This window comes from Amaranthus tricolor, chromosome 7 (genome assembly GCF_026212465.1).
Source record: "Amaranthus tricolor cultivar Red isolate AtriRed21 chromosome 7, ASM2621246v1, whole genome shotgun sequence".
NCBI lineage: Eukaryota > Viridiplantae > Streptophyta > Magnoliopsida > Caryophyllales > Amaranthaceae > Amaranthus > Amaranthus tricolor.
The window spans coordinates 12599877-12619458 of record NC_080053.1 but is presented as its reverse complement, the minus strand read 5'-3'; the positions used below and the strand labels follow the sequence as shown (position 1 = coordinate 12619458).

At 34.9% G+C, this 19582-nt stretch overlaps 1 protein-coding gene across 1 annotated transcript; it reads right to left on the bottom strand.

Moving 5' to 3' along the window:
- Positions 1-183: 183 nt before the first annotated feature.
- LOC130818770 (UNC93-like protein 3) lies at positions 184-12306 on the bottom strand. Its single transcript, XM_057684970.1, has 10 exons — positions 11962-12306; positions 11724-11887; positions 8932-8995; positions 8697-8810; positions 8543-8587; positions 4534-4793; positions 4341-4431; positions 3668-3780; positions 3466-3589; positions 184-523 (listed from the first exon to the last, which is right to left on the bottom strand). Exons 1-10 carry the CDS (start codon positions 12127-12129, stop codon positions 332-334), a joined length of 1335 nt encoding a protein of 444 aa, XP_057540953.1. The 5' UTR covers positions 12130-12306; the 3' UTR covers positions 184-331.
- Between the last annotated feature and the right edge of the window lie 7276 nt (positions 12307-19582).

Genomic DNA, 19582 nt, shown 5'->3' with positions numbered 1-19582 from the left:
AATTTTGGGTATCCTTCGATTTAGATATCCAATCTTCGGTGATCATTAGGTACGATTTAATGTCATGTCAGGTTGGATACATTCGGTGAGTTAAACTCACATCAAATACATCTAGTCTAGTAGTATATTAGGGTAATCTCACCCTTTCTCAAAAGATGTTCTTAATTACACCAACTTGAAGTATTAAAGACAACAATATTAAAATCCATTGAGAATCATTAGATTGATGGTATTGTATTTACAAAACAACTATGAAATGGAACAAATAAAAATAGTAAGGCAAAATACATCATCTTGTAATTTGAGAAAAACTTAGCTAAAGAAGGAAAGCTTAGGCTTCGGAAAGATGAGAAGAAGACGCTTTTACGACTTTGAGGGTGAGGATAAAAAAAGAAGCCAACGCGAGACACAGTGCAGTAAGCATAATGGCAGCCATGAGATGCAGTGATATATAAGGTGTCAAGAAGAAGATAACTGCAATTGAAAGGCTCTGCCAAACCTTCAACTGTGCAAATGCTCCTTCCTGCAATCAATTCAAATAGAGCTGTGTTTAGCATCAAATTTGTACATGGAACATACAATTAGTAGACTATATGTCCATGTTTCTGCTATGAACTGATAATTTCAAGAAAACAGTAAATTGAGAATTGTAAGAATAAAATGACAAAAGATGAATTATACTATCAAATTGAAGATTAAAGAACGATTACAAAATAACAAAAGATAGATTAAGCAATTCGAGAAGCTTGAGATCTCCTAAAACGAGTATTAAACTCTCCTACAATTTGCTTAACAAGATTGTTGATGATAATGACTCCCTAATTCCTCTATTTTATAAGAAAACTACCACTTAAAACTAACTTATTCCTCAAGTCTTCCCTAATGTGACAATTATTTTGCCCTTTCGTAAATCCAAATGCCGATTATAGCAGTTTCTTTTAAAAATCCCAATGTAAAGGCTTTCTACATTGCTAGTCAAATACAGATCATATAGTCTTGAAAATAGGGATGATAAATAAAATTGTAAACTAGATAGCTTATCATGATTTTGACCAAGAGTTCATCAGTTAGTCTGTGAGCTTTTTATAATTATGAGTGTGTTTAACAAATGACTTTTAAATTAACTTTTGACTTTTGACTTTTGGATTTTGGCACTTCGGTTGGTTAAACAGCTAAAAGAATATTTGACATGTCTCTTAAGGCAAATCCAAAAAGCTACTATGAGTAACTTTTTCATTGAATTTTGTCTTATTGACACAATTTTCTCTAATACACAACCAACACTCATTAAAGGTGGCTCAAACAAGTTTTAACGGCTAACAAAACAACTAATACTCCCACCTGGACAAACCAACCAAGCTTATGCCAAACAAAAAAAAATATAAATAAAAAAAAAGACCATCTCGTTACTGAACATGGATAGATATGGATTTGTACATATTTTACATTGGCAAACAAAACGACCAACCAAGCTTATGCCAAATATCATAATAGAATGATAATTTGTATATGCAAGTGCTTCATCAAAACAAGCAAACAAAATAAAGTTTAGAATGCAAAAACAGACAAGTCTTGTGCTCGATCGAGTGAGCTTAATAAACCGAGCACTTGATTGAGTTGTTTGCGAACGTTTGTTATGTAATATTCAGAAAATCCATACCTGTCCTACACGCTCGACCAAGAGATTAGTACAACAAAGCGAATTCTTTGGACCAAGTCGGTCATGTTTTGCAAAACTTTTCCAAAGTTGTGGATACTAAATGCTCACTCAAGCAATCTAGGCTTACGTACGCAAATATTCTTTTTGAATGCATTTGTTTGATGATGAAATAATGTGTGGGCTCATGTAAGCAACACATGCTTTGAACTTTGGACTTCATGAGATATCCTGAGGCTTCACTTCTGAAAATAGAGGGTGATGGGCACATTGGTAGCTAAAAACCTAGAAAAATAATTAGCTACTCCTTTTATGAACTAAATTTTGTATTATCTTATCATTGTTCATATTGTTTAACTACAAAAAATACAAGTGTTTTGTTATTCTTTTGTAGATAGTTATATCTCAAATATTTTTAGGGAAATTCCACATGGTAGCATCCAGCTTTTATGAAATGCCAGTGATAGCACTTTTTTAAGAAAATTCCACATGGTAGCATCCAGTTTATGCACAAACTAATTGTCGTAGCATTTTCTGTTAAGTTCTTGTTAAATTCCGTTTAATTCATCATTTTGTAAGTTTTTTCAACATGGTAGCATCCAGTTTTTATTTAATTTACAATTTTAACTTTAAATTCACCAATTTAATGTTTAATTCACCGTTTTATTCATTAACGCCCATCAATGTTGTAATAATTTTGTTTTCATTCAAAATGTTGGGATTATTTAAATATTAAATTGGTGAATTTAAAGTTAAAATTGTGAATTAAACAAAAATTGGATGCTACCATGTGGAAAAAACTTACAAAATGATGAATTAAACGGAATTTAACAAGAACTTAACGGAAAATGCTATGGCAATTAGTTTGTGCATAAACTGGATGCTACCATGTGGAATTTTCTTAAAAAAGTGGTACCATTGGCATTTCATGAAAACTGGATGCTATCATGTGGAATTTCCCTTATATTTATTTATTCATCCTTAATTGATCTTAAATCAGCATTGTGGGGGAAATATTAATTTAGGAAAGTTTTCCGCAACGCCTCTATCTTATATCAAGTTTGGCCTAAGTAGCCACAAAGTCTTCAATATTACCATTAATCTCTATAATTGTTTGTGTAAAAGTTAGGTGTTCAACAGCAGTAATTATTTGGTGTTGGTGCTTTAAAGAATTAGTTTACCATTAATTTTCCTAACATTGTTCTTTTTTTACCAATGGGTACTCGTTCAAGGCTCCTTTTGCTGATTCAGCTCAAGATTAAGTCAAGCCCACTTGGAGTTGTGTTTCAGCCAAGCTTTAACAGCATCAACCACAATAGTGCATATAGCATTACTTATAATTATGCTACATCAACCATTATCTTGTTTCAAGATGGAAAAACGTAATGCTCAAGTCACAACAGCAGGTCTCAACAGATGAAAAACTACATCAAAGAGTGACCAAAAGATCACTAATGAACCCACCACATCATTTGGTTGCGCTCAAACTTGTGAAACACAATAGAGAGAAGTGTCACCTAGTTTGCTATCCCACAGTGATTGTGATTCTAATATGCAATTTGGCAAGCGCAATTGATAGTTTTGGAACAATCTAACAATACAAACTCGCATATTGTAATTAGGCAGCACAGCAGGATATAGTTCCTTATTTCGAACCTAATATTGCAGCGTGTAGTGGATAAGATCCTGAGATATTATTGTTTACACTCGTCTAAATTAAGCAAAGCAATTACCAGATAAGCTAGACAGAGCCGTATAATTCCAATTGCATCAGAAATCATAATTCAATAAAAGAAATCAAAACATACCATGTCATGTTTGAATAGCATCCCCAATAAAGCGTTGATCTGCGTCATCAACACTCCGTCACCGATTCCCAGTGCTGCAGCCATTAAGAGCGGATAGACCGTTCCAAGAACTCCACTAGCCGTGCTTCATTACAGTATATAACAGAATTTCAATAATCAGATTAGATTTCCAGAAGGATATCCATGCAAGTTGGACAATTACCTGTATGTAAGCAGAATCCATAGTAGTATAATGGCATGAGCTGAAGATCCACCCACAATAATCCACGTAACTGATGAGACACTGGAAGTGAGTCGACCAGCAACCAGAGAACACTGTAGATTTATTGAAGGGAATAAACTTTTACTGGCGGTTCAGTGATCTACTACAAATAGTTACCTTTTTCTAAGAAAGCATTCTCCAGGTTGTAGTTGTGCGCATAAACTTTAACAATAGATATTAATCAATAAATATCTAGATACAAGCTCCCAATACATATGCAGTAGGAAATGTTAAGCAGTTGAATACCATATTTACACATTCAGCAAGTTCTACAAGATTATAAATTGCTCAAACCATTCAAATGTTCTAAATGAGGATGAGTTTCAATTTCTTGCTTGCATGTTTATGGCAACACACCCAAACAATACAAGGGCACCAGCAGAGAAAGAACAAGGTTCAAGGTTTCGTGCTTCATGTGTTACACATGACATTCCAAAAAGCTCTGTGATTTCTGGAAATTAACTATGACACTTATAACATGGAAAGTAAACAGAACAGAGAAAAAGATTGCTGCTAAACTACAAAGGGTCTTTTCCATGTATCAAAATTGTACACAAGATATGACAAATGTTGCAGTCAAAACATATAGTCGATGAAGAATGAAAAAACTTACAATAGCATCTGCGGCCCCATAGATTGCCATCGAACCACCAATACCAGACTCTCCCATCGCTGGCTTTACAATTTTCTTTGTGAACTCCGACCTGAAAATTCCAATTGTTAACATACAAACAATTACTATCCTTATATTTTCCTAAACTGAAGTATTTTTGAATGCCGATATATCACAATTGCATTGTCCTTACCAGACAAATGCTTGTTGTAATCCAGAATATGCAAAAAGGGGAATAATCAACAAAATGCGAACATCAAGCAAAGGCGTCACAACTGATCTTGCCAGAGAGACTGCATAAGAGAAGCAGCTGATGGAAGCCTCTTTAGGCTGGTCTTCAACTCTGCCATCTCTTTTATGCAAAAAGCACATTAATATGCAACCAATGGTCAAAATGCAAAGGAACACAAAGAAGAGAACAGTAGCACCACTGCTGCCAGCCGAATCCCCCTCCTGAAAAAAAATATAAATATTAGAAATCCATAAAAATTTTCCATAGTCTATAAGCGAAAAAGATACGAATTACTAATATTTTGGAGAAGTAACAACAATTCAAAATCAGATGCAGCCCACTGACTGAGTCTGGGTATCAATAGTAACAGAACAATAGTTTAGTTATAATCAACCTCTCGGAAGCTAAATTATCAATAACATGGCTACTAAAATTTGTAATGGATAGGGACATATGATAACACCTTAAAAGTTTCCATACATGGCATACTCTGTCGCGGCTGAAGGGCAGAAATACAATCATTTATCATAGAAGGAACAAATGAGCTGGCATTAGCCATAACTGAAATTCGGTTGAGGAATAGGGAATTGTCTAGAAAAGAATCTTTAGTAACCAACTTGTAGCAGCAAGTTTATTAGGCTTGTTTAGCTATATATATACTGTGATGTAATAATTGGTTTGGGCACTGAAAAATAATATACAAACATTCCCTCCTCATTCTCTCTATTTCTGTACTCTTCTCTTTCTCTTTTCTCTCTCCCCTCTCTTCTCTTTCTGTCTGTCTCTATTCTTCCCTTTTCTCTTCTTATCTCTGTACTACAAATCTGCTGCTGTAAGGATTGGTTCAACACACACTCACACATAAAGAAAATTTTCATCCATAAAAAGAAAAGGCTTACAAAATTAGAAGGCAATCACTACTATCAAGAACTTTGACAGTAAAAGAGTTAAATATTGAGAAACTTCCAAATAGGTTGCCTATCCTGCAAATTGTACGATCTCCGCAGAACAGAATATTATTTTCTTCTTTGACATTGTCAGGGAGCTGAATTCCCTAAATCAATTTTGAACCAGAGTTACTTATCTTCTTGCTAAAGCATAACACCCAACTTCCTGATATTGAGCAGCATATTCCATTCAAATATCTTTCTACACAACATAATAGGATGGAGCTATGAAACCAGCTAAATGCTAAATCTGGCATAAGAATCTCCCACTTCAAAAAAAAGAAAGAAAAATATTTTGTCAAAGTTATTGGGGAAAGAGACTCGAACTATTCAACACAAAAAAGACATTTCCGTACAAACAACTAAAGAAAAACCAAGGAATTGAGGGATACAGCATGCAAGATCCCATATAATCTTTCTGGATCCTTAACTCAAACAATTTAATTAATTTCTTAAACCACAAAATCCAAAGAGCAGACAACGAAACAAAAATCTTGCCAAATTTCTCTCCTTAATTATCCGAAGCCTAAGAAAGGAGACCTAGAAATGCTCATATCCCACTGCAAAATCTCAAATGTGGTTTCCATTGCAATAACAATTGCAGTTGCAGTAACGGTCGGCTAAACCACTTTAATGGTCAATGTGGAAGGTTTTGTGGTTAGCCTCAAAAACTTTTACAATGTGGTGGAAATGTGGTGATGCGTTTGCTACATTTGAACTAGGCATGGAAGAGGAAATGAGTAAGGTTAATTTCATATCATAATTTCATACCAGATGCTGCAAGAAAAGACAAAAACACAAGCTCATATCTCACAATCACAAAGACAAAAGCAAACATCAGCGATATGTCTACATCTATACTTTAGCATGTCTATTCAGCTTCAGCCTTACGAAACATTACAAAACAGGGGATTTAATATTTTAAAAGCCTTATATAAACGATACTGATACCCAAAAAAACTATTTGTTTTATGAAGGGCTTTTGCCAGTGATTGACAATAGCCTTAAAATTAAATTAGTAAATCTCCAACAACACTATTCCATTACCCCATGTCATTAAGTAGATCCTACTTGAGCGGGTTTTGGGCTCTAGATGTACACAAGCTTACCCTTGTAAACACAAAGAGATTGTTTCCCAGAAATCATCTACAACTTCAAATAAAGTACGCAGTGCACTATAATCCATTATAATGCGAAACCAAAGAACAATATATCTTTGTCGAGAAAAAACACTAATAGGTGAATATTTGTACAATCACAACAGGCCTAACAAATTAGAAGTCCAATATATTTTTGAAGGTGCAAAGAAGAAAGTAGGTGCATGATGCACCCATGAAAAGGACTAGATGATAATCCACTCACAAAGGCCCTTCTAACTTGTTACTCGTCAAGTTACATTTTTTATTAAAACAAGCATTCTTCCCCTTAAATAACCTTCTCATACATCATCAAATAACTTTAACCTTGTTCTAGAGTGAAAGAGACTATATTTAGTCCTAATTTCAAATTACAAGGCTATTGATCCTCTTGAAAGTTGTTGGAGTACTTTGGTCTTGAATCCATACATCTAGGCATTCATTTTTCACACTTTAATACCTATGACGAAAACATATTTTCATTGATGTGAGGGTCATTGAGGAGGTCAAGAGAGTTATCAAGGAAAACAAAAGATGTTATCTTGCATTAGGAAAATGCATGAATGAAGAATACTTAGCCAAGTATATGGGTTTTAAAACCAAAACAAAAGCAATAGTTTGCGAGAAAGAGGTGTTTGACAAACTAGATTATGCCTAATTATGATTAATAAATAACTAATTAATATATGTTTGATTAATCTTTATTAAAGATTTTGCATGTTTATGCCCAATTATGATTAATAAATAACTGGTACATATTCTATATATATTGTCAATTAAGAAAAGAATAAAAAGATAACTTATTAAGTAATAAAGAAATATTAATGGTTTTAAATTGAAATTTCTATCAATAAACACAAGCAAGTGTAACTTTAATTTAAAATTTGTTGGATCTTCCAAGGGTGTTGCGAACTTTGTTCCTCAAAATCTTTAAAATAAATTTAAAACAGATTTGATACTTAAAGTAACATAATTATTTTATTATAATTGTATGAAAGATAAAAAAAATTGTTATCATTGCGATAAGCCACTTACACAACGCAAAATGTCATAAGAAATTATTTTTAAATATTGATTTAAAAGAATGATTGACAAAGAGAAATATTCAAGCCTAATTGCTATTATTTAGTACAAATAAATATAAAATAGGAACGGAAATTTTTTAGAAGAAAAAGAATAAAAATAATATTTTCATTCAAAATTAATAAAGAAAAAACAATAAAAACAATAAAAGAAGGGATTCGAAAAAGAAAGAAGGAATATTTGAAGGTAGAAGACAGGAAGTTAAAGAGAGGTAGAAGTCGGAAAAAAAAAAAAGAAAGTATTCAAGAAAGACAAGAAAGAAAGGGAGTTGAAGAAGACCCAAAAAGATGCAGAGAGAAGACATAAAAAAGGGAATTGAAAAAGAAGACCCAAAAAGATAAAGAAAGAAGAAGGAAGTCCAAGAAGTAGACCCCCAAAAATAACGAACGACGATACAGTTAATATGAAGAAAGAAGATAGTTTAAGAAAACTGAGAAAGATGAAAGAAGACCATAGAGAGAACATATTCCTTTCTAGAAGGGGTTGCAATATGGAGTCTTTAATTTTTCATACGAAATACACCTTTGTCCTTGTGAGATTGCTCCTCATGGAATGGCACAAGATTCAAGAAATGTGAATGAGTGAGTATCTCAGTGGGGTATTCTAGCTGGAGTCATGTCCTTTAATAGGCTAATTACAGGTAATAATGCAAGAAATAGAAACAAATTATAAGGTTTTAGTATTATAAGTGAGGTTATATCCAAAAGTAGTAATGGCGCGAATTTAGAGGAGCAGAAGGAGTAATATACACAGTGATAAGATAAAATGCACGATATCATAAAAATTACTAGAAGTAATACTTACTTTACCATCTTTCAAGAGAAAGAGTGCCAAAAGATTTCCAATGATCTGAAAAATAAGCAAACATAATAATAACAAGAAAATCATCAATTTTCTAAAAAACTTTAATAATAGAATAGATATTGACAATCTCATTCAAGAAGAAAGCAACAACCACCTGATGAGTTGCATATATCCCCCAAAACTCTCCATTAAAGTTACCAATTACAGTTCCTTCATGTATGTTGCAATCTCTGGCATGACTTCGTGCGGTGGAAGTTAAATATGTTCCCTAGAAGCCCAAGAATAATATCAGAGAATAATCTGAAAGTTTCAGTTATCAATCAGTCAAATAAACAGTTCAAAGACAAAAAAACATTGAGAAACAAAAAACTGTAGGACATGAATGATACCTGCCCAACCCATATTATCGAAGCACAAAATCCCATATAAACAGAGGCGGGAATCATTGTGTACCTGCCGAGGTAATCATTGAAAAGTTTATCCAACAAGTTGAATTATTTGGATAAGATTTAACAGCACAAAGAAAAAACGCGAACCCAATCCTAGTCAACGATGTTAACTGATATTTTTCAACTTATGTATAAAATTATATACCTAAAGATACTAATATGTGTGCCGGGTTAAGTGGGTATAAGCTTTGCTATATTACAGCATTGACTTGGATTCAAACCTTATCAAGCAATTTAATTTAAAATATGGAAAGAATACTTAACCATTTTTTGCATTTTAATCAACATTTTAGTCTTTTCAGAAGTGAGAAGACAAATATTCCAAAAACAATATATGAAAGTGAGCTTTTGATCGGAAATAAAGCAAATCAAGAAGTTGTTCTTCAAAGCCCTAAGGATACTCGTTGGTGTTCTCATTTTAAAACGTTTTGCAATTTCAAAACATTGATGAATGTATATTTTAAAATATTATCGACATCATTTGATTTTATTCTAGATTTGCCCTGCATAAAGGTGTATATGTTCTTAATTATACAAAAAGGTAACTACTTGACAGAATGGTTGTCGAACCTGACACTAAGACACACACTGCACCTAAAAAAACTACCTCGGTGAAATGCAGTCAGAATTATGTTTATGGGACTTAAGTCAATTAATAGCACGTAAACCATGTATATGTTCTTAATTATACTAAAAAGTACATACAAGATAGAATGGTCGCACAACATGTTGCTAACACAAACCCCACTTTTGGAAGGACTTAGGACATATGCTCAGCAGATCCACATGCCCTCATGTGCTCGCAAGTGAGGGCATGTCGTTTTTTTTTTTTTTCAAAGTAGAAGTTTTACCTCTAAAGGGAATTAAACCCCAAATCACTAGGTTTTGACGCGCACCACCCATTACCGTCTAAGCTTGATGGATGTGTTTAATTACATTCTCTTTGTCGGATATTAATAAGTTCTTCTTTTCACAACAAAAAATCTAAATATAAAATCTTCATTCTCATTTCCTAAGAACAAACCGTTGCACTAGTAAGTTGTACTCCCTAATATCCATGCCCTTGACGTCTGAGGATACCACGCCCAATTTTGCCACCCTCAAATTTATTTTTGTAGAATTCAATTAAAAAAAAACATAAATTTTATCTAAAAGTTGCAATTTAAACAAAAATCAATGTGAAATATTATATTAATAGCTCATAGAAATTGATTGAATTGGTTCACTTAGCCGACCCCTATCTTTTGAAATCAAGACTTTGGCATTGTTGTTGTTGTTGTATTGAAATTGATTATAATTTATACTATGCTCTTGGTTGATTCATCGTCGTGTGATTAGCATTAAGTTATTGCTATCACGTACTTTTTTACTTTAATTAATAATTCTAATATCAATATAAAAATTATTTCTTATTTTTGAACCAAAACGAAACTTTGGGATTGCTTAACTGGAGATGAAATAGTATATAAAGCAACGAAGCCATCATAGTATTTTAGCTCCTACGAAAAGAAGGGTGGTAATTTGATAATTTACTAATCTGGATCTGATCAATTCTATATTTTCTCTTTGTTCAATTCTATCTATTTTATTCTTAATGTTATATTTCTTCTATTCAACACATTAGTGAGATAGAAGAACTCTTTATGGAATATATCATCAGGGTATGATTCATTAACCCACGAGCTCTTTTTCTGAGAATCGAACGGAAGAATTGACTAGGGATGTTTTATGTTAGGAACAGAAGCCCAAGCTCATGGAATTGTTGATCTTGAGCGGTTGAATAAAAGGCTAAAAGATTTAAACATTGGAAATTTTTTCTTGTTACCAGATTAACCATTCAACGTTTAATATTCCATTAACTAGAAAAAAAAATCGATTAGGATTGACTAAAAGTCTAATTTAGTAGTGATTTTTTTTTATGAATGGAAGTTAATATTGTTTTAAGGTGTTCTTATATTATATGATTATAGAGTAAATAATTTACTAGTTTTCATTGATAAACAATGAGGATTTCATTCATGGAAAAGCCCGTCAATTCTTGTATTAAAAATCAGCCACAATATGCTTACTTTCACATACCAAGGATTTCCATTAACCATTCAACGAACAAGGAGCTCATTTAGTTATGCTTTACTTATGTTAATATAGCCAGTTACCAAAGCACCCTAATGGTCAAAAACCAGCTAAAAAAGGTCAGCACGAATATGAGACCATAGGGCCCAGACTCCTTGAGAATACAATAGACAGTGCATGCCTCACTTATAAAACAAATTTCGATCACCTTCTCAATTGTCCAACTAGGAGTGTTCATTCAGGTCATCGAGTCGATTTCGGACAAGGTGTTGTGTTGTGTCCATATTGGTTTTTATATAAATTTGAAGTCATTTTGAACTCGGGTCAAGTCGGGATTGGTTAAAAGGTCATGTAAATTTGAATTCATTCAGATCAAGTCTGTTTTGAACATGCCAAATGCTCAAACTGATGAGCAAATAAACAGAATGTAACAAATGTATTGCGTACAACAAAAAACAGTATTCATCACAAAACCATACATGTTAACAATAATGGCAAAGCCATAATCCCAAAAGACCCTAGAACCATACATCAGGCTCCGTTGTCGTGCACATGAATCCTATCACATGTACTCCATACTAGTTATTATAAGACAGATTGAAAAGAAGACAAAAAAAAAACATAATTCAAACTTGATTAAATTGCTGATTGAAAATTACCAATTAGGCTTCAAATTTGCAGCTGTAAACAACCAATAGCCAGTAGTTCCGAGTAGCAGAGAATACTTTGACCCTAATTTCCGGACAACCAACGATGCAAAAAATGAAAATACCATGAACGATACATACAAAATCCCCAGTGATATAGTTCCCAGATCACCTTCCTGTATAAATTTACATTATTTGTTAGAAATTGCCCGACAAAATTAGTATCCAAATTTGTAAAATGGATACTTACATCATTGACCGTACTTTCCAAATTTTGAACAGCGCCATAAGCAGAAAAAACAAGCAAGAAAGCTAAGCTCAATATATGAACATCTCTCGTTTGACTTTTTGCGCGATCAGACGAAACATTAAGATCAACCAAAGGCGAGGTTTCCTCAAGAGAATCTGAAATCCCCATTTCAATTTTCCAATCGGCAAATCGACGAGACCTAGAATTTAAGCTAATCAAGCAACACTATGCTTGAGTTCAAAATTTACAAGCTTTGCGAATTGCCAACAACATTGACAACTGACATAGCTATGATAGCTTCAGTCTTCAGATGATTGTTTTTGGTAACGAACAAACCATTTAAAAATTACAAATATCTTGGAATGTTCAGCAATTGTCGATCCCAATTCTTATAATTCGCCACCCTTTTCATTTTTTCGCCACCCCTAGTAAATTACCATATTGCCCTTGGTATTTTAAAAAATTACAATTATGCCATTAAAGCTAAAATTTTCTATATAAACCACACTCACACTAAAAAAACTCTCACCACAACAAAAAACCAACATACAAAAGCAAAATTTGGGAGCAAAAATTAAGTTCAATCCGGAATTTATCAATCGAGGTAAGTTATTTGTAATTAAATTTAAAAAAAAAAAAAAAAATAGGAGTCGCCCAGATCTGGGCGACTCCAATTTTTTTTATTTTATTTTATTTTTTTTTTTCCGTATGTATTTTGTTAATTTTATTATTATTAATTTAATTATTATTATTATTGTATTGTTATTTTTGTTAATATTAAATATATGTTAATGTTATTATTATTAATTTTATTATTATTATTGTGATTGTTAATTTTGTATTATTAAATATATATTAATGTTGTTATTATTAATTTTATTATTATTATTGTTATTGTTATTTTTATTTATTATTAAATATATGTTTATGTTTTGTTTTATAAATTATTAGTTTAAATTTGTATGTTGTAATGTTTATTTATTTTTATTTTAGTAAGTGTATATATATGTTATTTATATTTCACGGAAAAAAAAAAAAAAAAAGAAAATGAGTCGCCCAGATCCGGGCGGCTGAACCCCGGTTCAGTCGCCTAAACCAGCCGCCCGGATTTGGGCGACTCATTTTTTTTTTTTTATTTTTTCTATATTTTGGAGTAATAAATTTAAAAATTGAAATTTAAAAAAAAAAACTGATTATTATATATATATATATATATATATATATATATATATATATATATATATATATATATATATATATATATATATATATATATATATATATATATATATATATATATATATATATATATATATATATATATATATATATATATATATATATATATATATATATATATATATATATATATATTTTTTATTTTATTTTTTCCTTATTAGGAAAAATATATTTAAAGTTTGAAATTTAAAAAAAAAACCTGATTTTTATTAATAAATTTATATATTTTTTTTAATAAAATGTTAATATTGTAAATAATTTATTTATTTATTTATTTTAAATTTGTTTTTTTTTCCGTTTATTTAGGAATAATAATTTTAAATTTTGAAATATAAAAAAAAAACATGATTATTATTAATAATTTTATATATTTTTTTTAATAAAATGTTAATATTGTACTTAATTTTGGAAAAAAAAAGGTGATTATTATTAATAATTTTTTTGTTTTTTTTTAAAAAAAGGTGATTATTATTATAAATATAATTTTTTTTATGTTATTACTGTTATTGTGATATTTAATAATAATTTAATTTTTTGTTGTTATATAATTGTTTATGTTTGTATTATTAATTAATTATTTTGTTTTTTATGTTATTTTTTTCCATATTTTATTTATGATTATTATGTTTTTAGAAATATTATTATTTATAATATTGAATGAAACCGTAAAAAATTGTAGAAAATGGCTGGTAATCAAGGAAAAGGAAAGGGTTTTTTTAGGCAATTGTTGAGAGGTAATAGTTCTAGGCCTACCTTACTCAGAGGGGACCCACATGAGAGGGGGGGTCACGGGTTCTGCTAGGAGGGCTAGGCAGGAAGAGGCGGCCAGACACAGTGTGGCCCAAAGGTCGAGTACGCTGAACCAAGTGCGTACTCATTTTGATGACCAGGCTGATAGCCTCCAGAGTAGTTGGGGGGTTTATAGTGATGATGATAATGATGCTGATGATGTTCAGTTCCAAGCTCCTGAGCCTGCCCCATTGGACTGGACTATAGTTCGTGGCCTCGACGGCAGATTTGCCCGTGGCGGCCCGAGTTCTTCCGCCGCATCTGAGCGTGCAGGAGGAAGTTTTGTCGATAATGAGCCGCCACGGGGCAGGCCCTCACAGTCCACTAACACGGACTGGTTAGTGACATCACCCCAGCCCGGGGGGCCGACAGATACGCGACTGATCCCTAGCTATGGCAGGCACATAGCTAAACTTATTTATGACGGCTCCGAGCGTACGCCTCCGATTCTGGATTGCCGTATTAGGAAGAGACCGGTGGAGTCCATCATCGGACTGAGGGATATGTCCGATGAGCCAGTGGCGGACCCAGCTAGGGTCAAGGGGGGGCAGTGGACCCCCCAATCTGAAAAAAATAAATGAGCTTTAAAAAAAAAAAATTACTTTAGCGACCAATTGGCGACCACTTGGCGACCATACTTCCCGTCGCTAAACATTTAAAAAAAAATTTTAAAAAATAAAAGCTTTTAGCGACGGATTGGCGACCATATTTCCCGTCGCTAATTCGTCGCTAATTTGCTTTTCCATTTGGCGACGATTTTTTGCCCTCGCCTTTCCGTCGCCACAACCGATATCCGAAATTTTGACCCCCCAATTTGAAATTCCTGGGTCCGCCACTGCGATGAGCTAGTCGATTTTCTACCTTCCACTTCCCTCGGTCGACTACCGGTCATTATGCACCAGCACATCGACTCTGCTTTGATATCGGCGTTCGTCGAGAGGTGGCAGCCGGATACGAACACCTTTCACATGCCCTGGGGAGAGATGACGATTATGTTGCACGACGTGCAACGCATATTGGGCATTTCTATTGATGGTTCTCTGCCGGCTGAGCCTTCGGAGGCGGAGTGGGAGGTTGGTATCACCAATCTGGTCGGCGAGCCTCTGTCTGAGCTTCGACGTAAAGGTTCATTCACCAGCGGATGCATAAGCGTTGCTGAACTGATGCGGCTGTGTCATAGGTCGCAGGCCTTGGATACCCAGACCACAGCGTACTACATGGCTGTCATCGGCTCTACCTTGTTGGCGGATAAGACCAGGACTGGCCGACCTCACCCGATAGTTGTCGTCAACGACGATGAACAGGACGTGGCCTGGGGTGCGGTGACCTTGGCGTTCTTGTACAGGCAGCTCGGAATGGCATCTAGGGCTGGTTGCAAGACCATTGCTGGATGCCTCACATTGCTCCAGACATGGATCTATGAGTACTTCCCCGCTTTCCGCCCTCATCCTCGCCGAAATGATGTGCCAAACATGACTAGGGCGGAGATGTGGACGCCGAAGAAAGTAAGTCGTGAGCTGGACAGGTTGATGGAGTTCCGCAAGGTTCTGGACTCAATGACAGAGACTCAGGTATTTTACATTACATTTTGTCATGCATGTTGTTTTTTATTTGTAGGAAATTTTTTTTTAACTTGGCCTGTATGCAGGTTGAATGGACTCCGTACAATTTTTCTGCTGCTGCGTTGCTGAATGAGCACCCACGCACCACAGTCATCGGGGGTATCACCTACTTTGATGTTGTGGAGGTGTATTTGCCGGAGCGGGCATTGCGACAGATTGGGTTCGTGCAGTCTATTCCTCCAGCTCCTATTAGACCAGCCAAGGCTCTTCGACCGGCACACGGAACCTACTCCGTGACCTTTCCTTCTTCTGCTGCTGCATTTGTGGAGGCGTGGAGTAGGTTCCCCTACAGTGCCCGCCTTGTAGAGCAGGGACTTCGACGGGCTACTGTTCCTTCAGAGACTGAACCTAATTACGTTGAATGGTTTAGAGTGTGCTCGCACCCGTACATATCCCGAGACGAATTGCTGGCTTCCGGTCCTGGTCTTGGTCAGAGCAGATCTGATTACGTGAGTTTTATTATCAATTTTTTTTCAAGTTTTTTTTTTTTAATCAATTAATAACGAACATTGTCCTTTGTTGTTTTCAGTTCGCGAAAGAATGGGCCAGTCGATTCTCTCCAGTGGCAAGACTACCTACGCGGATTGCGGATTTGAACTCCCGTCAACGACATGCGTTAGAAATATACCTTAATGATGGTAGAGATTTATATGATGAATGGCAAACTGATCAAGGACAAGGCCCTGAATAGTCTGTACTGAAACTATTTTACATTATTTATTGCATTTATTTTCGTCAATGATTGCATTTAATTTACATAAATATACACACTAACCCACATCACACATATACATGTATATTTGTCTACCAGCATTATAAATTCCTCCTATTAATCAAAGAAATAAATAAATTGTTAACACCACACACTGTAGTATAATTATGGATTATATACAACTTTTAATGAATGTCGTGTATAAATTCTATGGAGTATCTAAATTTACAGCATCGTCAGCGGTGTTATTTGTTGGTGGGTGTGCCCCGCGTAGATTATTCCACAGCATAATCCTCGTAGTGAAATTTGTGTCAAGATCTTTCGCAAAATTGTCAGCTGCTTGTTTCCAACGTGGGTGGATCGGCGGCAGAGGGGATGAATCGTCGTTCATAAAAAGTTGAACAAAATGATTTCGATTAACCCAAAGTATATGTATTAGTTTATTTACACTTCTCGCGGCCTGTGCTTTTCTTAACGGAAGAATCAAACAGCTGTGTTGCGAATCACCGTCAGCAGAACCATAAAAAGCAATGGCAATGTTAAGAAACGTTGCTGCAGAGTAGAAAGCCATCGGTGCATCGAACCAGTGCATGAAAGGAGCAGGTCCATCGGTGTGTGAACCTACTCTGAATATTGACTCGTCTAGTGACTCCTGAGATAGATACAAAGTTAGGTATTGCGCTCTGTTCATTTGCATTTCCATACTCATAGCACGTCTTAAAAGAGGCCATGCTTCCTCGCCTCCCAGCTCTGTGACGGCAATTGCTCTAAATCCACAGTTACCATCACCTAACACATCAATCCAGTCGAACAAATAAGGAGGAAGCATGAATGGGATGTAATCAGGCCATGGAAACTGTGAGAAATCACGACCTCCTGGATCATCTACAATAAATGTAAATTAAGTTAATATGCGTAAATAACAAATAATTAATGAAAAAAACTAAAAATTAAGTCAATTACCGGATAAGTTGTAACTGAACTTAATTCCTATTGAAGATTGCGTCTCTCAGCCACTAGATCTGCCACTTGATCTCCCGCGGGAAGAAGATCTAGACCCTCGACCACGAGAAGATGATCGGCTATATTCAAATGAACTTTTTCTCCTTCTCATGTTTTTACTAGTGCTTGGTCTTCCCTTTCTCGGTGGACTAGCGTAAGGCTCAGGTATATCCGCACCATCTGGGTGTAATTCATATTCAAGTACCTCAGCCATTCGGCGAACAAAAGCGGGATCAGATTTAAGGACTTCATCGACCAGAGATTCAAAGTACTCTTTGTCATTGGCGTTCGCGTTTCGTACTTCTTCATTGGGTTCGTCTCCTACCTCTGTGTACCTCAAAGTACTCCTGAATTCATGAATGTCATCCAAGTACAAAGCACCATGTGATCCAATGGTCATTTGTAAATAACATGCACACGGCAATCCATGGGTTTTTTGAAGTACACAACCGCATTTGTTCAATACAAAATCACCCAGTTCTAACATGCGGTTAAGCTCATTCTGGATCTGCTCCAAGGCATAGAGAGACACGTGGCGATATAGAGGTCTAAAGAAATACTGTCGTAGCGTTCTTGGTACAGAAGTCATGGATTCCTGTAGCGATTGTCGGATTTTAGCTTGTTGATTTGTAATCTGTGCGTGCGCCCTTTTGAAAAGGGTATCGAATGAGCTATTACCTCTACCAAGGTAATACTTAAAAGACGAGTGTTGGCTTTCCACTCTGCTGGTAGTATGGTTACCCAAGTGTAAACAATCATTCGTCCACGCACGCACAAATTTCTCTCTAAGTGGAATCCATGTTCCAGTCAAATACCAAACGACCCTTTGGTTCCTAACCGATCACGTACTGACGATCCCTTCCCATCTCTTTTCATATTCCCGGATTGTAGCACTTTCAACCAAGGGGTTCCATCTACTTTTCCTGAATAACTGCCCTTGTTGATTTTTCTTGCCGCCGCACAACTTGTCCACCATGTTCTCAATATCGTTGCCAATATGCCAGGTGCATAACAAATGACGTACATCTACATTAAACAAAACAGTGAACGTAATTAAGACATTATCAATAGATATAACCACAATAATGAACTCACAAAGCGTTTTTACCTGGGAAGACGTCACGAATAGCTGCAGATAAACCTTCGTCACGATCGGTTACAATGACGCTAGGAGTCTGAGCAGTGCCGAAAATATCTCTCAATCCCTGCAGCACCCACGAGTACGACACAGCCGCCTCATCTCGCATCAAACAAAACGCAACCAAGAAGTTGTGATTTGTTGGCGTCATTCCGATCACTTCACATAGTGGCCACTTCGGTTTGTTCGTTTTGTACGTTGTATCTATCAGCACAACATACGGCCACGTACGTATCATTTGGATTGAAGTAGGATTTGTAATTAAAAGTCTGCTCAAGTGCCTATCATTATCCAACTCTGTCCAGACCACATAATTATGTTCTGTGGCCATATGAAGACAGTGTTGAAGGGGAGTCCTGCCCTGCATTTCATCTCTCCTTATTGATTGCCTAATATTATATATCTGATTCATACTAGCATAAAAACCAGGAAAATTATCTCTAATAGAATTCATAATAAAGGCCGGTTGCATTCCGGTTGCACTAAGCTGTCGTATGTGCTCCCGAATATCTACATTAATCCTCGCCCTTACATGACCATCTCTGTACACCAAGAACGGGTGGTTATGTTTTCCCTTTTCACCAGGACACACCCTTATCGTCCAAGGTCTTTCTCCTGGTTTACGACTACTTCCTACAATCATAAATTTACACCCGCAACTCCTACTTTTAGAACCAGGTCGGGCAGCATTATCTACATTATCTACATCACCCCTAAGTTTACCATAGCGGTGACATCTTAAATAGCAACTAACTCTGGAACGTCCTTCTTTCTTTTTATAAGAAGCACGTGTAAATTGAAAACCGATTGTTATTGCTGTCGCATCGGCCCAACTATGTAACTCATCTATGGAGATAAATTCCCTATCCGTAACAAAGCGACCGGAGTAGTCTACGTTGTCTCCAAAATTTTCAAACTCCTGCACATTTGAAATGATATAAATTAAGTACATTAATGACTACAATAATAATATTTGGATTAATAATAACAACAACAACAACAATAATAATAATAATAATAATAATAATAATAATAATAATAATAATAATAATAATAATAATAATATTAATAAATAAATAGATAACGATAAATCAAATTAATAATGACAATAACAATAAT

Coding starts and splice junctions, on each gene's coding strand:
- LOC130818770 (XM_057684970.1), bottom strand. CDS start 12,129: ATGGGGATTTCAGATTCTCTTGAGGAAACCTCGCCTTTGGTTGATCTT. Junction 8,588..8,696: donor GGATATATGCAACTCATCAG/GTGGTTGTTGCT, acceptor CTTATTTTTCAG/ATCATTGGAAATCTTTTGGC. Junction 4,432..4,533: donor TTACAACAAGCATTTGTCTG/GTAAGGACAATG, acceptor TGGAATTTTCAG/GTCGGAGTTCACAAAGAAAA.